Source organism: Prunus persica, chromosome G5 (genome assembly GCF_000346465.2).
Source record: "Prunus persica cultivar Lovell chromosome G5, Prunus_persica_NCBIv2, whole genome shotgun sequence".
In the NCBI taxonomy this organism is placed as follows: Eukaryota; Viridiplantae; Streptophyta; class Magnoliopsida; order Rosales; family Rosaceae; genus Prunus; species Prunus persica.
Genome location: NC_034013.1, coordinates 563,324 through 581,290, shown reverse-complemented (window position 1 = coordinate 581,290; position 17,967 = coordinate 563,324). Strand labels below are relative to the sequence as shown.

At 36.6% G+C, this 17,967-nt stretch overlaps 2 protein-coding genes across 2 annotated transcripts; one reads left to right on the top strand and one right to left on the bottom strand.

Annotated features, from left to right (window-relative positions):
- On the top strand, positions 337–2,737 carry LOC18776085 (AT-hook motif nuclear-localized protein 27). The gene is made up of 2 exons (XM_007210755.2): positions 337–771; positions 896–2,737. The coding sequence occupies exon 2, from the start codon at positions 1,178–1,180 to the stop codon at positions 2,132–2,134; it is 957 nt and encodes a 318-aa protein (XP_007210817.1). The 5' UTR covers positions 337–771; positions 896–1,177; the 3' UTR covers positions 2,135–2,737.
- Positions 6,629–17,388, bottom strand: LOC18776894 (AT-rich interactive domain-containing protein 5). Its single transcript, XM_007209152.2, has 15 exons — positions 17,117–17,388; positions 16,884–17,008; positions 16,138–16,451; positions 15,878–16,017; positions 15,708–15,747; positions 12,564–12,616; positions 11,973–12,018; positions 11,155–11,247; positions 10,141–10,263; positions 9,952–10,003; positions 9,794–9,860; positions 9,169–9,235; positions 9,008–9,058; positions 7,322–7,414; positions 6,629–6,929 (listed from the first exon to the last, which is right to left on the bottom strand). Exons 3-15 carry the CDS (start codon positions 16,414–16,416, stop codon positions 6,834–6,836), a joined length of 1,200 nt encoding a protein of 399 aa, XP_007209214.1. The 5' UTR covers positions 16,417–16,451; positions 16,884–17,008; positions 17,117–17,388; the 3' UTR covers positions 6,629–6,833.

The following is a 17,967-nucleotide window of genomic DNA, read 5'->3' as shown; positions in this document are numbered from 1 at the left end:
TAAATATATTACTTATCGAGTCGGATATGGAATCGTGAATAATAATACCATTCCTGACTCATTTCCAACCGAAGATTTTAAAATTCAGGAATCTTCGACCAACCCCCGAATTTTTCCTGAAATCTCCCCCATTAAAATTGGGGACTCGATGGAAAACCCGGCCCGACATAAATTTATGCCTATCCCTAAATGTGATATTAAGGTGTGGTATTGAAGTGCTTGCCTTAGCCTATCCAATATGCAAATATGACATAACCATAAGTTGTGCTACATTTTTGACCAAAAAGAAAATAAGTTGTGCCAGATGAATGCATTTGAAAATGTAGACGCGCCAAGGGGCGCGTATAGCAATTTGAGGTCCTTTATTTTTGTCTTGGTAATTGCTTGAATTGTGCTTTTACCTCACGCTTTTCCACCAATTCCTCCTCAAAACTCTCCTGTCTCTCTCTCTTCTCCAACTCATTCATTCATAGGCCTCCAAATTTAGAAATTGAAGAATTTCATATACAGATACAGTGGTGTTTTCGCTTCACAGTCCCCTCCACAGCTCAACTCCGGCAACTTATTTGAGAAATTTCATAAACATAAAATCGCCGATAAGTGACTATATCTTGTTTCTAGCTCCTTAATTATTATTAATTTCTAAGTAGTGAGTATATATCTGTTGAATATCACTCCGATCCCTTTTTTTGTTTGAAGATTGACCAGATCATTCCCATTGATCTTTGGATTTTTGAGGGCTTGACTTGCAATTTTGAAGTTGCTACGGAAGTAAGAGCTGTAGTTGAATCTTGTATATATGCATACATAGAGCTAGTAGGTTAAGCTAGCTAGCTTTATTTGGGAATTGGGTGTTTCTTCTGTGTGTATGTAACTGCTGATTATGGTTGAATAGATAGAAGATTCTGCTGTGCAGTGCGCACCACTCAAGTCTCAAGCTACCCATTTCATTTTGTAACCGATGAATCTCAGACTCTCATCAGATATTGACCGCTGCTGCATCTCAGTTTGTTGAATCAAAATTTTTGACCCTATCAAAGCAAAGCAAAGAAAAGACCGCCCAAGTTCACACACAAATACACTTTATAGATATATACATATATATATAAAGTGGTGAACGAAAGAAGAGAAAGGAATTAGGCTGGCAAATAAGTGGTGGGAGAAAATAGATGTGGCGATGGCGGGCTACAATGAGTCATTGTCTACAACCTCAGCCCCAACTGCTTCTCGCTACGTCCACCAGCTCTTCCACCCTGACCTCCACCTCCAAGTCCATCAACAACAACAACTACACCACCATCATCAACAACAACAGTCCGATGATTCCCACCACCAAGACGACCAAGATCACAACAATAACAAGATAATCGAATCCTCCGACACCGCCGCCACCAGTTCCGGCGGCGGAGGCGACGGAGATGGTGGAAGTGGTAGTGGGGGTCCCACACGCCGCCCCAGAGGCCGCCCTGCAGGCTCCAAGAACAAACCCAAGCCCCCAATCATCGTCACGCGCGACACCCCCAACGCCCTCCGCTCGCACGTGCTGGAAATCTCCGCTGGCGCAGACATCATGGAAAGCGTCTCCATCTACGCCAGGCGGAGGGGGAGAGGCGTGTGCGTGCTGAGCGGCAGCGGCACCGTCGCCAATGTCACGCTTCGTCAGCCTGCGGGGAGCGTGGTCACTCTTCACGGACGCTTCGAGATACTTTCGCTGTCCGGGACGGTGCTTCCTCCTCCGGCTCCTCCAGGTGCGGGGGGACTGTCCATATTCTTGGCGGGCGTGCAGGGACAAGTCGTTGGGGGTTGCGTGGTGGGCCCGCTGTTGGCTTCCGGTCCAGTGGTTTTGATGGCTGCTTCGTTTGGAAATGCTGTGTTTGAGAGATTGCCATTGGATGATCCGGAAGAGGGTACTCCTACTGGTGGTAATGGTGGCGGTGGAGGCTTGCAAGTGCAACAACCTACGGCTTCGCAATCTTCGGGGGTGACTGGCGGCCTTGGTGAAGGTACTGGGGGAAATAGCGGCGGCGGTGCTGGCCTTTTCAATCTGGGAGGGAATATGGCTGCTAACTATCCGTTTTCGGGTCCTGATTTGTTCGGGTGGGGTGGGGGAAGTACTCCGCGGCCTCCGTTTTAGTAGTTACTTGTGATTCTGATTTTGAGTATGGTTTCCATGACATGGGGGTGTTGATGCTACTGCTAGCTAGCTCGTGTGAATCAAGCAACTACTTTTCTCAGATTTCTGAAGAGGTGATGAAATTAAGGAAGGTAGCTTGCTAATTTGGTTGTCTGAATGTGATAAAATTAAGGATTAGCAGTCATCACATGAACATTAATTGAAGAGATTTCTTCAGTCAGTGGCTTCAATGGGAACAAAGTATATATATTTACAATGGAAGAAGAATGATGAAGGCTTGGTGTGTTGAGTAGGAAAAAAATAAGCAACAGTTAAGGATATAGTAGAGACTTTGCAAGGTCAGTAAGTTATAATATTTATAAATGGATGGTGTTCTTTCCCATCTTCTTTCTTCAATATCCTTTGAATATGTCTCTCTCTCTTATAATTATAGCAGCTATGCTAGTTGTAGTGTGATGATGCACATTTCTAGGGTTTATATATTAATGTCTCTCATGTTTCTCTAGATCTGTCCATCTTCTCCGGCAACAGTAATATATCCAACATTATGTTATGTGTTTTTGTTCATTTCTAGGATTGAATTAATAAACTATGCGTTTCAGTTAGTGGATTTCAAACTTATATACACACACATGCTCACATGCATTCATATACTAAAAATGATTATATTCCATTGATCGCTTCTGTCTTACAAGATGGCCTGAAATGCTAGTTGAGAGTGTGGAATTGTTTGTGGTGCATGTGACGCTATGAGTTCTTCCTCTTTTTTTGATTCCTTGATTTCATTTTCTGTTACCCAACATAGAAAAAGCACTTGAGCACCTTGGAAAGCCTGCTTCACTCTTTTTACAGAGAAGAAAAAGAAAACCCTAGAAACTGAGTTCGAGAAACGATGACGATGCCAAAACCATCCTCTCTTATTGGTCACCCACAAACTTACAGTCGGCTGACCAAACGTTACAGCGGTAGAAAACTAGAAATTTAACGTTCGTGTCAGTTACGAAACGTAAATACAGTGTTGGAAAGGAGAGTTAAGAAAAATATATTTTGCACGTTTAAACATGCCTGCACTGCACTGCACATATGAACATCTGTATCTCTGTCAATTTGGGATTTTATGTGAAATTTGTGCTCCTAGGGAATTAGTAATGTTTTCCTATAGCTATATATAGAACAAAAGGAAACCCAATTCCCCAAAAAACTTGTAAATTCTTTATGATATGTTGAAAGTTGGAAAGAGGTTAATAAAAAATACCAAGAAATATATGGAACTTCTCTCATTAGTGTATGTGAGAAAACTATAGATGAATGGGTGGTTTGACCTCCTTCTATAAATGATGAGGATCGCAATCTGCCCAACTGTAACGTTTTCTACTTGTCTATACTATAATATGAAAAAGGAAAAGAATTTCCAGATCTTTGGTTTTACACATTCGTTCTGCAGAGCTTCTTTTCATTTGTTTCTTTTTTGACCGCTTTAATTAGTCTCAAGGTCTGACTCCCTTCAACATTTCAAGAAAATATGCAAACAAATCAGAGAAAATTATTCTCTCAGTTTCTTCTTCTAACATCATTAGGTTAGTTTGCTTCTGGCTTTAAAATTTTATCTGAGCTACCTTACATGTCAGATTCTTCTCCTAGCTTCAAGCCAAACAAAAGAGAAGAACATTATGAAAAAGCTGCATATATATGCATGTGGGGTTTCTTTTTAATAAGCAATATATTAGACACGCAAAGACTGCATTCTTACTCTGAGTGGAACCAGAATATAGTTGATGGATACCAAAGGAGTGTTTTGGTTTATTATTATTTTTTATTTTTAAAAAAGAACTAATAAATACATTTTATTTTCCAAAAAGTATAAACAAATTTATATATTTTAATTCTCAATCCTAAATAACATGATGATGTGTTTATTCATGTAAATATATCCTTGCATGCATTGGAAAAATCATATAAAAGTCATCGTTTTTTTTTAAAAAAATTATTTAAAATCCAGTAATAGTTTTGGTGATATATAAGTGATAAACTCATAACTTTGATAGTGCCCTCTCAGAGGAATTTTGTTACTAATACTTTTGTGCTCTATTTCTCTCATCAGTTTTAATCAAATTCTAAAGGTTCATTCATTTGTGCAACCGGGACATTTACCTGCCCGACTCATATGCAGAGATATCAAGATCATTTTGCATCCATTTTACTACTCACAAATGGTCTTGTGATTTCCCTATATGTAAAAAGTAAGGTGTGCGATTTTAATTGTGTTAATTGTTTCCCTTGTAGTTTATGCATGTTACCAGTTTTAGTCAAATATTAAATCTACACAATGACGAAATTTGAAATTTGACTAAAATTGGTAGTGCATCTAAACCAGAGATATAATATATAAACAATCACAATAATAGTTAACGGGGTCTAGCTTAATAAAAAATGATCTTAATTTATAGTTTAATGATCTCAAGTTGGAACTCTCATGACACCTCGACAGTGTACGCGAGAAAACTCATCTCCTTCCTAATTTTGGCAACAACAAAATAACCACAAGCAAAGGACGAAACTAGCATGAGGGCTACCATGGGCTCTAGTCCAGGTAGCATTTTTTGAAACTTAAAATATACTACATGTTCAAGAGGATTGTATCCCAAATGGTTAAGAGCATTTACATTAGCACCCAAGGTCCTAGGTTTGATTTCCCCTCCCAATATTGCTTGTATTAAAAACAAACATATACTATGTATTTTAATGTGATTCGCCCTATAAATGCTTAGTAGGCCATCGAATGTAGCCTAGTAACCCATTGTCCACTCAACTTTGGAGGCCTATAATCATTTTAGATTAACTTATCTGCTCATTAAGAAACATAATCCCGTAGTAAACACTCATGACTTTTAACTGTCTACCCTTTCCTATTGTCGCCCAATGTTTTCTTAACTTGTCGTCAATATTCAATTAGCTAGCCCACGGTGCAGTTAAAACGGAGAATGAGTTTCTAGTATATTCTATATGATTATCTTTGGGAGACTTTGGAAAATGCAAAAGGAGAGAGAATTTTTTTAAAAGAACCCAAAATCGACAAAATTGCCCTTATTTTGGATTTCCTAAGGAATCCCTTACATTTGCATGTCTTTGATTTGAAAGTTGAGAGGTTTTTCTGTCTTTTTTAAAAAAGCTTTGGCTTTTTCCAAAAGTGAGTTTTTTTGTAGCTAAAACCTAAATTTACTTTTTTATTTTGATAATATGTGTTTTTTAGTTGGATTTACTATGTATTTGTTTTATGTTAAAGCTTAAATTAATGTGGTTTATATGATTTAATGTGTACTAATGTTTCTAGAAAAACTATAGGAACGGTAAATACCAACAAATATATATAAATATAAATTTTAAGTTAATAATTTTAGTTAATCCATCCGTTGAAGAATTTATAGTTCCGCCCTTTACCACAAGGGTATTGTTAACCAAATTAAAATCACTCTTACCTTGACATGTATGAATCACAGAGAGTATCACCAATACCAAACAACAACAAATTATGGCCACATGCGACTGCGAAACAGTTTACAATCACTAAACTAGCGATCCATTCTAAGGAAAAGGCTTGAAATGACCCAATTAGCAGAGCATCAACCAAAGAACATGTGGGGTCCAGTTGCCTCAAAACCTTGAAATCAATTTGGAAATCAGTTGTTGAAATCTTTGAAGAAATCAGGTTGAAAATCAGTATCTTTGAAGCATCTTTCTATAGTGCTTCAGATCTCCAAGTCCACTAAAGATTTTTCCTTGACGTAAGGTACTTGGATAGTTCAAGTCAATGTGGGCTTCAAATTGCAGTCAAAGATTGCTTGCGGGTCATGACTTTTGATGACTTGTAGTTAAGTTTTGACCTACTTGTGAGACCCACCAACCAACAATCAACTCCGGCCTTTCGCCAATTTCTGACATATCGGGCCATTTCTTTCTTGCCTGATCGAGATCTGTTTTACTAAAACTACAGGCGAGACCTGTAATTTACTTCAGATCCAAACACACAAGGAAAGTGACCAATTGATAGCCGCCTTGCTGGCTTGTCTTGGCTTGCTCTTGAGTTGCAAAAGCGAGTTGTCTAGCAGTCTGAATTAGCCTTGCTGGCTTTGCATGCTTCTAAGGTACAACCGAATTAAAATACGCCCACCCGTTTGGGAATTTTTTTATTTTTATTTTTCGCCATACATACATGCAACTTCTGTGCCTAGTTGCATTTACTCATCTCTATCAATTTGGTAGTAAAACGTAACCGAGAGAGCATCATGGAGATGGCATCCCCACAAAAGAAACCTAAGTAATCGATTTGAATAAGCACCAAGCGTACGGAAGAAAATATAGGGCCGCCAGACAATTAAGGAGTTAACCCAAACATCAAATGGGATTTTAAAAGTTGGGATAAGAGCGGGTGGTGCTAGGATTATTGCTGGGTGATTCATGTTCATGTTCATGGGGGATTTTAACCCAAACGTCAAATTTGGCAGAGCAAGTTCCACTGAAATCATGCAGAAAGCACATGGATGCTGGTAAATTTGACTGAATTAACGGATTATACATCAACTCAAATTAATTCCAACTTCAACCTAAATCTCTCCCAACATAAAAAAATAATAATTAAAAATGTAATTCCTACACTGAAAAATTGATCAACTAACCCACTAAGGAGGAAGGTTCACGCTGATCACTGTTCAAAAGGAACACGCACGAATAACCGGCCATGTAGGCTAACCACAGCGGATGTTTGAAGTGGATCAATTTTGCCAGGTAAGCTCACAACCTGAAAACCAGAACAAAGATTGTAAATGTAACCTCTTTTTTTGTTTTAACTGGTAACAATTCAAATTTATAAGGAAAATGTGCACTGAAGTAACAAATTGTTGATTCTAATGGTTTTGCAACCAGCTCAGACACTCCCGGTAGATAGTTTAAAAACCACAAATTCCAGCAAATAGAAAAAACAAAGCTTCTTGCGGTCCAAATTAATTTATTGCCTATGGGGATCGAAATGGAATTCCCAGCAGGTGACATCATTTTATTTTAACTTTTTTTTGGGGGGCATAGTGCTTCCTTTTCTGAATTCCAACCCTGTCTACCCATTTCTGACATGCACAAACCTTGAAAGCCAGTGGCGACCTTTCTCATTAGTCAATGCTGAAGCTAAAGAGATACCTTTTTAAATGGTGTAATACCCCAAGGATTGTCAACCTGCTCTGGTTGGCCTGTTATAACCAGACGTCCAGCTGGATCTGATTGGACTCGCACCTGATATGTACCATAGATTAGAACATTCAATCATAGATGTCAAAAATGATGCTGTGAAAATTTTCCAGCCACATGTCAATTGTATTCATGGTCCACATGTATTTAAGGACAATGCAAAAAACTAGGGTCTTGTATATTTTCACTCACACGTATTGCATCATGGCATGAATACATGCGGAGAGAGAAAAACAAATATGGACATGCAAATGAAGATGATTAACCTACAAATTCTCCAAATTGTCACATGATTGACTTCCTCTGCCAGCCATGAACAAATGTTGTGGAGATGTTGATGACATGGGGAAAGTAACAACTACTGGTTTTTGGTAGTTGTAATTCAGAAAAATATTATGATCTAGTCCAAGGGAAGGTGCAGTTGAATTCCCAGGTTTTTGAAAATGGAAACAACAATCCGGATGATATTTCAACCGGACAAAATGCTTCAAACCATCAGCTAGCCAAGTGTTACAAGTCTCTGGCCAACATGTACAATACAAGCAGAGTGTCAAAATAAGAACTTCATAAGCTCTATTTTTGGAAGATGCTATAAAAGAGGATAAAGACCCTGCTTAGAAATGAACTCATAGAGGAGCTCTAGTGATTCGATGAGGCATGAAGACTTTGCATGTTGAAGGCAATGACTGGTTAAGCAACATTATTTAGCACACAAGATTGACTCACTATGAGAAAATATGTAATGTGATCATCACACAAGAAACGTTCGACAAGCTCAAATTAACATTTATGAAATGCCCCATTTTTCAAGAGCTTTCTTTTTTTAGAAACGGAAATGAGACGAATGGTTCTCTTGTATCAATTTCTATTTCTAAGTTGTATCAATACGAAGTATGGTATGATATAGTGCCTCTAGATGTTTGCCATCTCTAATGTGGACGTGTGGGACTTACAAAAGGAATTAAGTCCTGTTACTACATAATTAATTTTGATGGATCCGTTTTACCAAATGGAAATTCTTCCGCAGGCTTCATTATTCATGTTACAAATGCTAAACCTTTAATAGCAAGATCTAGTCCGCTTGGTCATAAATCTGTTTTGCAGGCAGAAGCTCTGGCTTTAAAGCAAGCAATTTATATAGGCATTGAGGTTTAGATTGTCGTCTTTGGAAAATGAAGGTGACTCCAAAATCCTAACTTTCCTATGGATATTTTACTTGGGTTTAATTTTGATCTGTAAGGTTATAACATCCCTAGAGGATCTTCGTTGTAATTGTACTTTGTTTTAAATATTTTGACAACACAAAAAAAAAAAAAAAAAAACACACTAAGCACATGTAGGCTCAGACACAAAACCCCCCACATAAACGCATTCCTTAACCACAGTTATTATCTTTCAACAGATCTCAGGGATTAAAGGAAATAACATATCACCACCAATAGCCACACTAAATGTGGAATAACTAATATCAGAAGGGTGGTAATAAAAAATCATGCAACTGCTCCATCTCAGCCATCCAATTATAACCATTGAAACAATGATCATGCTAAAATCCCCATGTTAACATTCATTATATAAATAAGTACAAAGCAGAGATAAACAGAAGGGTAAAAGGAAAAGGATTCTACAAGGGCTCACCTCCTCACGCAGAAGACCAGGTACCAAAGCATATACCTCAAAGCAATCTTTCTGAACATATAGAGAGTGAAAGTAGTTAGAACCAACAAAAGATAGCCAAAATTTGAATCAAATCTAGATCTTGGGAAGAATATCAGGAGAAGAATACAAAACGCACTTACAGTTTCTCGTACATTGATCTTCACCCAATCAGCTGGAGGTCCAAGATCAACAACAGTCGTGACTACCCTACCAGATGAAAACATGTAGCCTTTGATTTGATCAGGAAAAAAAAAAAAGAGAAACAAAAAAAATCAAATGCAGCCTTAATGTAAATCAGATTTGTTGCTTAATAAATGTACTTAACAAAGTTTTACCTTCTTGATAGCAAGGGGATGTTTTGAGGCAATTAGGGAATGTATTGTTTGTCACATATTACAGCCTTCCTAAAAGGTGCACTTCTATTATTTTTCCAACACCCAAAGCACAAAGGATAGTCCAATGTCCAATGGTCAAAATCTTTTTAAAGTCCTTTCCTTCTTTTGCAAACGAAGATTTACGAATCCAAAACTATACACAAATGTTTTAGTAAGATTTCTTCCAAATTCAGGTATAACGCAAAAGAGTCCACAAAAGTAAAATGAATGCTAACACAATCACTTCTTAGCAATGCATGAAAATAAAAATAGTTAACTTAAACTAGTACAGAGAAGAGGTGATCTAAAACAGAGAAATCATAGCAAAAATATAATATATATATATATATACACATAATTACAGAAATGACCAACGAGTAACAATCATAACTGCTTATCTGCCTCAATATTTGCAGTTGCATGCTCGAGGTTAGTTGGTGCCCTGTGTTTAATCGAACCTGACAACACAAGACAATATAATAATAAATGCATTTTTGCAAAAAAAAATATAGATTGGCCAGAAATATATTTCATTATTGGGAAACATACCAATGCTTTTAAGATTCTTTTCACGCTTTGAGGTAGAACTTAAGTTCTTGTCCTACAAAAAAAAAAAAAAAAGCATTTTCAAAATAAAAAAAAAATTGAACTGTAATGAAAGATGTATAAATTCTCCATACATACAAAACTTATAAAATAAGTATAATCATTATATCAAGACATAGAGTTTCAGTGCACCTTAATAATAGGCTCGGCAACTTCACCATATCCAACAAGACGCTGTGCATGCCAACCCTGCATGGCACGAGCTGCAGCATCCCTTCGTGCCCTGCCTGATCCAGGAGTTTGATGACCACTTGCCTGCACAAGAGACAGATGAAAGTATCACTGAGAGAGAGAGAGAGAGAGAGAGAGAGAGAGAGAGAGAGAGAGAGAGAGAGAGAGAATATTATGCAGTTAGTGCCTTATACTGACCGTTAAGAAAGTCAACTAAACAACACCATGAAAGTTTCAGTTAAGTAAATTTAACACGAACCCTCAACCAATGTTGCACAGATACAGATACAGTTATGGCGATAAGATACGATACATACAGCAATGCGGAAAATCTAGAAAAAATAGCATACCGGTATGGCAAGGATATGGACATTAAAATAATATATACTTGTAAACATAATTTACATTGCAAATTAATTGTTCATCTATCATGTTCATTTTCCATGATACCACACAAAATAAAATAAAAAATATTAAAGCATGCTTATTCTCCGTACAAAATAGCAAATCTTCTTCTTTCTTCTTATTTCTGGGAGCCATTTTTTCTCAGAATGAGAAATCCTAGGTCATTTCCTCTTTCTGTCAAACATGAAGAAGTGGGGTAGGTCTGATAACTTTTAAAAATTAAATTTTGAACCCCATATTTTTTTAATGTTTCAAAAAGACCACTGAATTTTTAAAATAATTTCAAAATGACCCCTGGAAATCTCTTGACCATATCATGCTGTCCTGCGTGTATCAATGCTGTATTGATGATATATCCCGTAGTCAACTAAATAAAAACCCAACAATACCCAATTTTCTGTATTGGATATGTATCGGAGTGTATCTAACCCATATCATTATCCATATCCCTATCAGATTCTCACCCTGGCTCAATTTGGAAGAATCAGTGCAACATAGCCCTTAGCCTAGTACAGAAAAGGATATTCTAGATGCAATCGAAGAAGTACATAATAAATAAATGAAATTCACCTCCTTCTCAACGGTCATGGACTGAGTGACAGGTCCAACAGGAAGTCGAAGCTCACCAGTTTGCCTCTTATGCTTTTCATACTCCAAAAGTGCCTGCACAAGTTGATCAATTCAGGGAATAGAAGACAAATGAAATAATACAAGCATTGGCAACAAGTAGCAATTTGATATGATGACTAAAACAATAATACCTGGGAAACAGAGTCTAATAGGAACAGATTCAAGGAACTCATTTTTAGTGGGGTCAAGCTCCCTGTGAGAAATAGAGCTTATACACCTTTCACAACAGTAAAGATAATCGAAAAACATAGCATATCCCTTTTGTATGTTAAGAAACAGGAAGCATATCCCCTTTATTAAGCAAATGAAACAACGAATCCGCTTTGTTATTAAGTATTAACATTATTAACTAGACTAGAAGACCCAAGTCATGATCCTCCCATTTAACTACTATCCAAATAGTGTTCCCAAAACCTATATGAATAGAATCACACATAGTACAGTAATCATCATGAGTTAATGCCTACTAATAAATCAAGTTTCTTTTTGTTTGTTTTTTTTTTATATAAATCCATCAATCGGCAAAGTGAAACAGCTTTGAAACTGCCCCTCCCCACGGAACCCTACAATCTTTCGGAGGCAGGAAACACTAAGAAATAGCTAGATAGGAACCTCTGGGGGTTTCGAACCTCAGACCACATGGGAGCAAACCATGAGCCTGGCCATTCCAACTAACCCCTCGTTGGTGATGGATCAAGTTTCTATTAAAGGACCAAAATTAGTAGTTGATCATCATCTTGTCCCTAAATAGGCATTACCTTCTCGTAAAATATGCGGAATGTCCAAGATACTGTTGTGCAAGTCCTGAAGGAGATAAAGAGAAACAGTTCAGTCCATCAGATGGAATAATGTACTTTGCAAAGAATTAGATGAAAAATAAGAGCTGTATTAAATCCAGCAACATAGTATGTTATGAAGCTAACAACCAAAATAATAAATAATAAATAAAAATAATGGAAAGTATAGCAGCAAGATTTTAGTTGTATGCAACATTTCTTTTCTTTGCTTTTTTTTTTCTTTCCGAGGACATGATCTATATGCAGATCATAAACCAAAATCCATAATGACCTCCAACAATAAAACAGCTAAACTCCAAATGTCAAAGAAATTCAGCTTCTAAATTTTTTGTAACAGCAATCTTTTCTTTTATATTGGGGATGTGAGCTATATGCAGATTACAAACCAAAATCTGTAACAACCTGCAACAGTAGATCATCTGAACTCAAAATATCAAAGTAAGGTAGGTTCTATGCTATATTTTATATAAGAGTACTGCAATTCTAAACTTTAAGATTAATGCAGGTTCTAAATGATTGCTAGAAAACAACTACAAACAATATGTCCCTTACTTGGGCGGGTGGAAGGACTCTCCTACTTGCCGCCATAACTTTGATGCAGTCACCTGCAGTTACCCAGAATATAATCCAACAAATAAATATTTAGACATGATCTCTTACTCCAGCACATAATTTAATGTAATTAAAACTCCAATTGCAGATTCATATATTGAAGTGAAATTTTAAACTCAATCGAGTTTTCAGGAAGTTTTTAAATACTCCTAAAGTCCTTGTAGCTTATAAGTTTAGGGTTTTAATGATAATAAAACCGGGGCAGCAAAAACTCTTATGCAAGCAATTATAAACCACAATAACAGTTATCTTTTACTAATCAATAGAAACAATAATAATTCCACTTGTCAACATCAATATTACTATTACATGAATGGAAAACGGTAAAGTTTTTTAAAGTGGCATAACGCATCGTGCGAAGGAACCCACAGAATCTAAGAAACAGTTTCCTATATAATCAGGACCAAGGTTTAGTCAATATTCCAAGCATATGCACAACTTCCTAAATAACTAAATTCAAATAGTTTGTCTGTGTTCCAGTTCCATATAAAGTTTTGAGGAGTGAAACAAAGAGTTAAGGATTTGGTTTTATATGGGCCTAGCATTTTGCAAATGTAAGCTCAAATTTCTGTAATGTTGAAAGGCCTTCAATGCTGAAGGTACCTGAGTAATTTAAAATGCAAAGTTAGAAATGAAGTCTTTCATTTAGTTCACCAAATAGGATGGTGCATGCAATCGGGCAATAGATGTGCACTTCCGCACATTGCACCCTTTTGTATGTGTCCAAAAGAAAGATAGTAGATGGAAAGAGAAAAGAAAGAAAGTATATGGAACGATAAAGAGAGAAGAAAAAGACAAGGAGGAGGAAGAGGAGGAAGTCAGCTAGGGTTTTCTAGTCCGCACAGTTTGAATACCATAGTCTAAAAAATGATTTACATGAAGGCGGGAGGCCAATCCAAGTCAAACAAGGAAACAAAAATAAATTAAAATCACACCATAAATGGAATCTAGAATAATGGAAAGTTCCCAAACAAATTAAATAACATTAAATAAACTGCATAAATTCTAACATTCCCACTCAAGCGCAATAAACTATAGAGTAGTACCATAGCATGGCTGAAGTGATGCTACAAACAAATATTTTTTTGACATATAGCCAAACAGTAACAGGTCAGCCAATAAACTTAAGAGCAGTGTTTAACGTCAGGCAAATTAATTTATGACGGCTCACGTTCTAATGTCCAAGGGATTCTTCTTTTGAGCTACCCAAATCAAAACCTTAAGAGTTTTAATAAATCATTGAAGCTCTTCAAAATTCTCTTTGATTCTCATAGTATTTATCTATACATTGTATCAATGGACATGGCTCCACCTCTCCTCGTGTGTGAAGCATATGGGTAGACTTGGGGTGACTCCAAGCCCCTTTGGTGTGTTGCTCAACACCAGTGTGATGCCAGAATTTTTCTTTAGGGAGTGATTAAAAACACCCAAAGGACGGAGTGAGTCCGGATCTCTTTTTTATTCCTTCCTCTTACTATTGTCCTACATCACATTTCTGGAAGACATAGGCACTATTGTTTCATTAAATGCTTCTTTGCATATCATGTTTCAAAAGCATTCTTTTCGGAGCTGGTGATGGATACGAGAAGACAATTTGTATTTGTCTGAGCATAACATAAATCTTAGAAAGGAAGTTAGTAGAATTATACTTGTTTTCCTTTCGTCAAAATAAATCCAGAACCAAACCAGTTTTACCTGCCTAAGTTCCCTATACATAGATGGTTACGCTTGGTTCTTGGTTAATTTGAACAAGTTCAATTTGTTTTTTTGCACAAAATTAAACTCATTTGTGAGAAATTAATTCAATTTGCTTTGAAAATTCAAAACTTTTTGGGTGAGACTATCACCATCATACCAAAGTTTTGAGATTGGAGGTAGTTAAAGCTAAACTCTCTACTCCTCATCTTGAGGTAATTTACCATATGGAATTTTCATAAGCCGGTTGAATTTCAGAATATAAGATTAGACTTGAAGTTGTCAAATTTTTGCTTTGACTGTGATAAATTGTAGAACCTTTCAATCCAATACTATTCTTGGATTATTAATGGTTTTAAAAATCCAGCAACCCCTACACAACCACCTCTAATTCAATAAAAAATTCTACAATCTAAAAGATTGAGCCACAAGATTTGTACCTTACAACAAATGTGGTTCAGAACATTGTTTTTTCTCGGATGCTTTTGATGACCATATGTTTGTGATAAATTGTGTAAGTCCAACTTAATGGTTGGTGCAGGTTAAAGACAAGACTGCACACCAGCAGTAACCTTAGTCATTTTGAAACTTCGAACATCCAAATTGGAACTTTGTAATACCCTTTTAACATTCTTCTATTTGTCTCAAACTTCCATCAAATATCTTCATATTCTATTTCTTTTATTTTTTTCCTCTCAGGGTAAAGCATTAAAGTTGTGAGTCAAAGCCTATGGGAGACAGAAAGAGAATCACAAAAAGGCCCATAAATATGATCTCCAAATGGTCCAAGTGGGTAATCTGTTGCTGAAGTATACTAATGTTTTGTTATGGTTTTAACTATGCTTCTTTCATCAACCATTATTTTAAAGATCAAAATTAATAGAGTTGAACAATAATGTCCTGATTTTCTCAAAGTTACCAAAATTTACCAAATTCACTATATATAGTAGGTGAACTTTCCCTCACATGATTCAGACAATATTTCATATGCCACAAATATAGTTGGTGAGCTTTTCCCCACCAAAATCACTGTATATAGTTGGTGAACCTTCCCACACATACCATGAATGAGCCTAATATAATTCAACTATCAACTCGTTTAATCTACTTATCAGGTTCCATTCATTTGCATCTATCATAAGATCCCAGTATTTAACAGTCCAGACGATAAATTACGATAGGACAAACATTTTTAAATTGCAAAAGTGTAGTTTTAATAAGTTTGGCACGGTTTGGTGAAATTATAAACCAGTAAATCTATGGAACTTTCAATTAAGTTCTACTTGAGTGCAAGCATTCTTTGCAATGCTTTGTCTACAGCAGACAGATATGAAATTATGCTAAGCATTAAGTTTAATTAATCCAAAGAGAAACAAGATGCATACATACCACATCGTAGCCACCCAATCTAGTAACAGCCCTCCATAACCTACATCCCACAAAAAGTATGCAGAGATTAGACGACACCTGATTTCAGTCTTCAGACACACATAATTACTCTTTTATATGCAAAAGACACATAATTTATACAGTGAAAATAATTATTTCCAGAATCTTACTTGAGGCAATTCAGCGGCTCTCCATAAAACTTAGGGGCCTTAAATTCCAAGGTGTTTTCCTTGTAGAAACTTTCCACCTCCTTCATAAATGCTGCTTGCTGCGATGGTGTACCATCCCCCGTATCATCAGCCTCAGCCATCTGCAAATTAGAAAAGCAAAATAAAAGAAGTAATGCAATTGAGAATTATAGCCAGGAAAGAGAACACTCATTGCATTAAAGTCATTCATAAACAAAAACAATATGTCTGGAACTAGGTACCTCGGTATCGTTTGACCCATTCTTCAACTCCCCCACCCCTACATGTTTATCTACAGATTTGAGCTGATTTTTGACAGTGGCATTGCTGCCAGCAGCCTTGTTTTCTATGGGCACATCACTAAGAAGAGCCTCATTGACTTTAACATCATCACCAACATTCCCCTCATGAGTAGCCGGCTTGTCCTGAATAGCATCCCTCATAACTTGATCATTTGTTTCCGGTTGAGGTGGCTGCCCAAGTTGATCCTTCTCTTGGCCCAATTTTTCCTTGTCCTCCATCTAAATTATAGTGATTTGATTTTACACTCTGAAATCTGAATGCAATACAATATTCAATCAGATAATGTTCATTTTATACATACCAATAAAATGAAGTAATATATATATTGCTTCCTTCCTGGCGCTGAATGGAATAAAATAAACACATAATTTAACAAAACACAGGAGAATCATGCAATGGCACTTTTGGTTTTCCCTGTTCTTGAGAAATATTTTCTGGAAAATCCAAACCCTAACATTCGGCCTGGTCCTAGCAAGAGTGTGAAGTTCTCAATCTCTTGTTTTATTTTTTTAAATTAAATAAAAAATAAATAAATAAAGTACGAAAGAAAGAACGCACAACCAATCGAAGTTGTTTGCTGCGGTTTCGTTGATTTAACTAGGGGACCGAAGAGAGGAATAATAAAATTGGATCAAAAGACACGAAAAGAGTTATAATTTATAAATTCAAGCACCCAAGAGAATACCAAGAAAATGGGTCTTTGTTGCCTGTAGGCTGTAAAAGTGGCGGCCGAGACTGAGACTGAGACTGAGAGATAGCACCGGCAGAGAAGTGAAACGGCGTCGTCTAGGGCAGGGTAGGGCTTTGGGGCTGGAAATGCAGCAGCAGGAGGTAAATTAATGGGAGGGCAGCGACAGAAAAGTAAATAATAATACAAGGAAAGTGAATTGTTGTTATCCGGAATACATGGAAACGTACGTTTTTGTTTTTATGAATGAACTATGGCATCATGTAGAGTAGAGCTTGTAAGTAAGAGAAGATAACAGCACCTCTCAGTGCTGCAATTTTATTTAACGCCGGTCGACAGTTGACGAAGACGACACCAAAATTCAGCAAAAACCAAAAGCCACTGCTGGCTGGCGAGTGGCGATCTGCTCTCTCTGTGTGCGATCTTTTGTTCCTCTTCTCCGATTTAAAAGCACCTTTGACTCGACATTAGTGAACACTCAACATCTGGACAATTTATCTTACCAAATTCAATTCCAGGGCTTTTTAAATGGACCTGTTAATCGGTTTAGTTTAACATGTTTTTTAATATATAATTTTTGAAGTTTTAAAAGGGCTTAAATGTCTATTTGGGCTCTTATTTTGCATGACCATGCCCAGTTAGATTTCGTAGCTTTGTATGGCCCAGACCAAGCAGTTACGAGAAGGAAGGCCCAGAAATGGGTTACGGAATCATCATGATATTATTAGGAGGAGAAGTCTTTTACTTGCGAAAAGCAACAATTTTTGAATCTCAAGTTGGTATTAGTTGTTGTTGGAGAACGTCAGAAATTAACCAAATAACAGAATAAAAAATAAAACGAAATAAATTCTATTTATAACAATAGATCAAATCAATACAACAATAAATTAAATTGAAAATATTAATTTGGTTGGTGATAGAGTCCTACAGAGTTGCAGTGTCCTTATTACAAATCGAAGCATATAATGTGATTCCAAAATTCTATGTACTATGGCCTGAATAAAGTGTCTATTATATAAAGGTATGAAGACCAATGACGGACTCAAGAATCTTGTCTCTAGAGTCATAGAGTAAAAGGTTT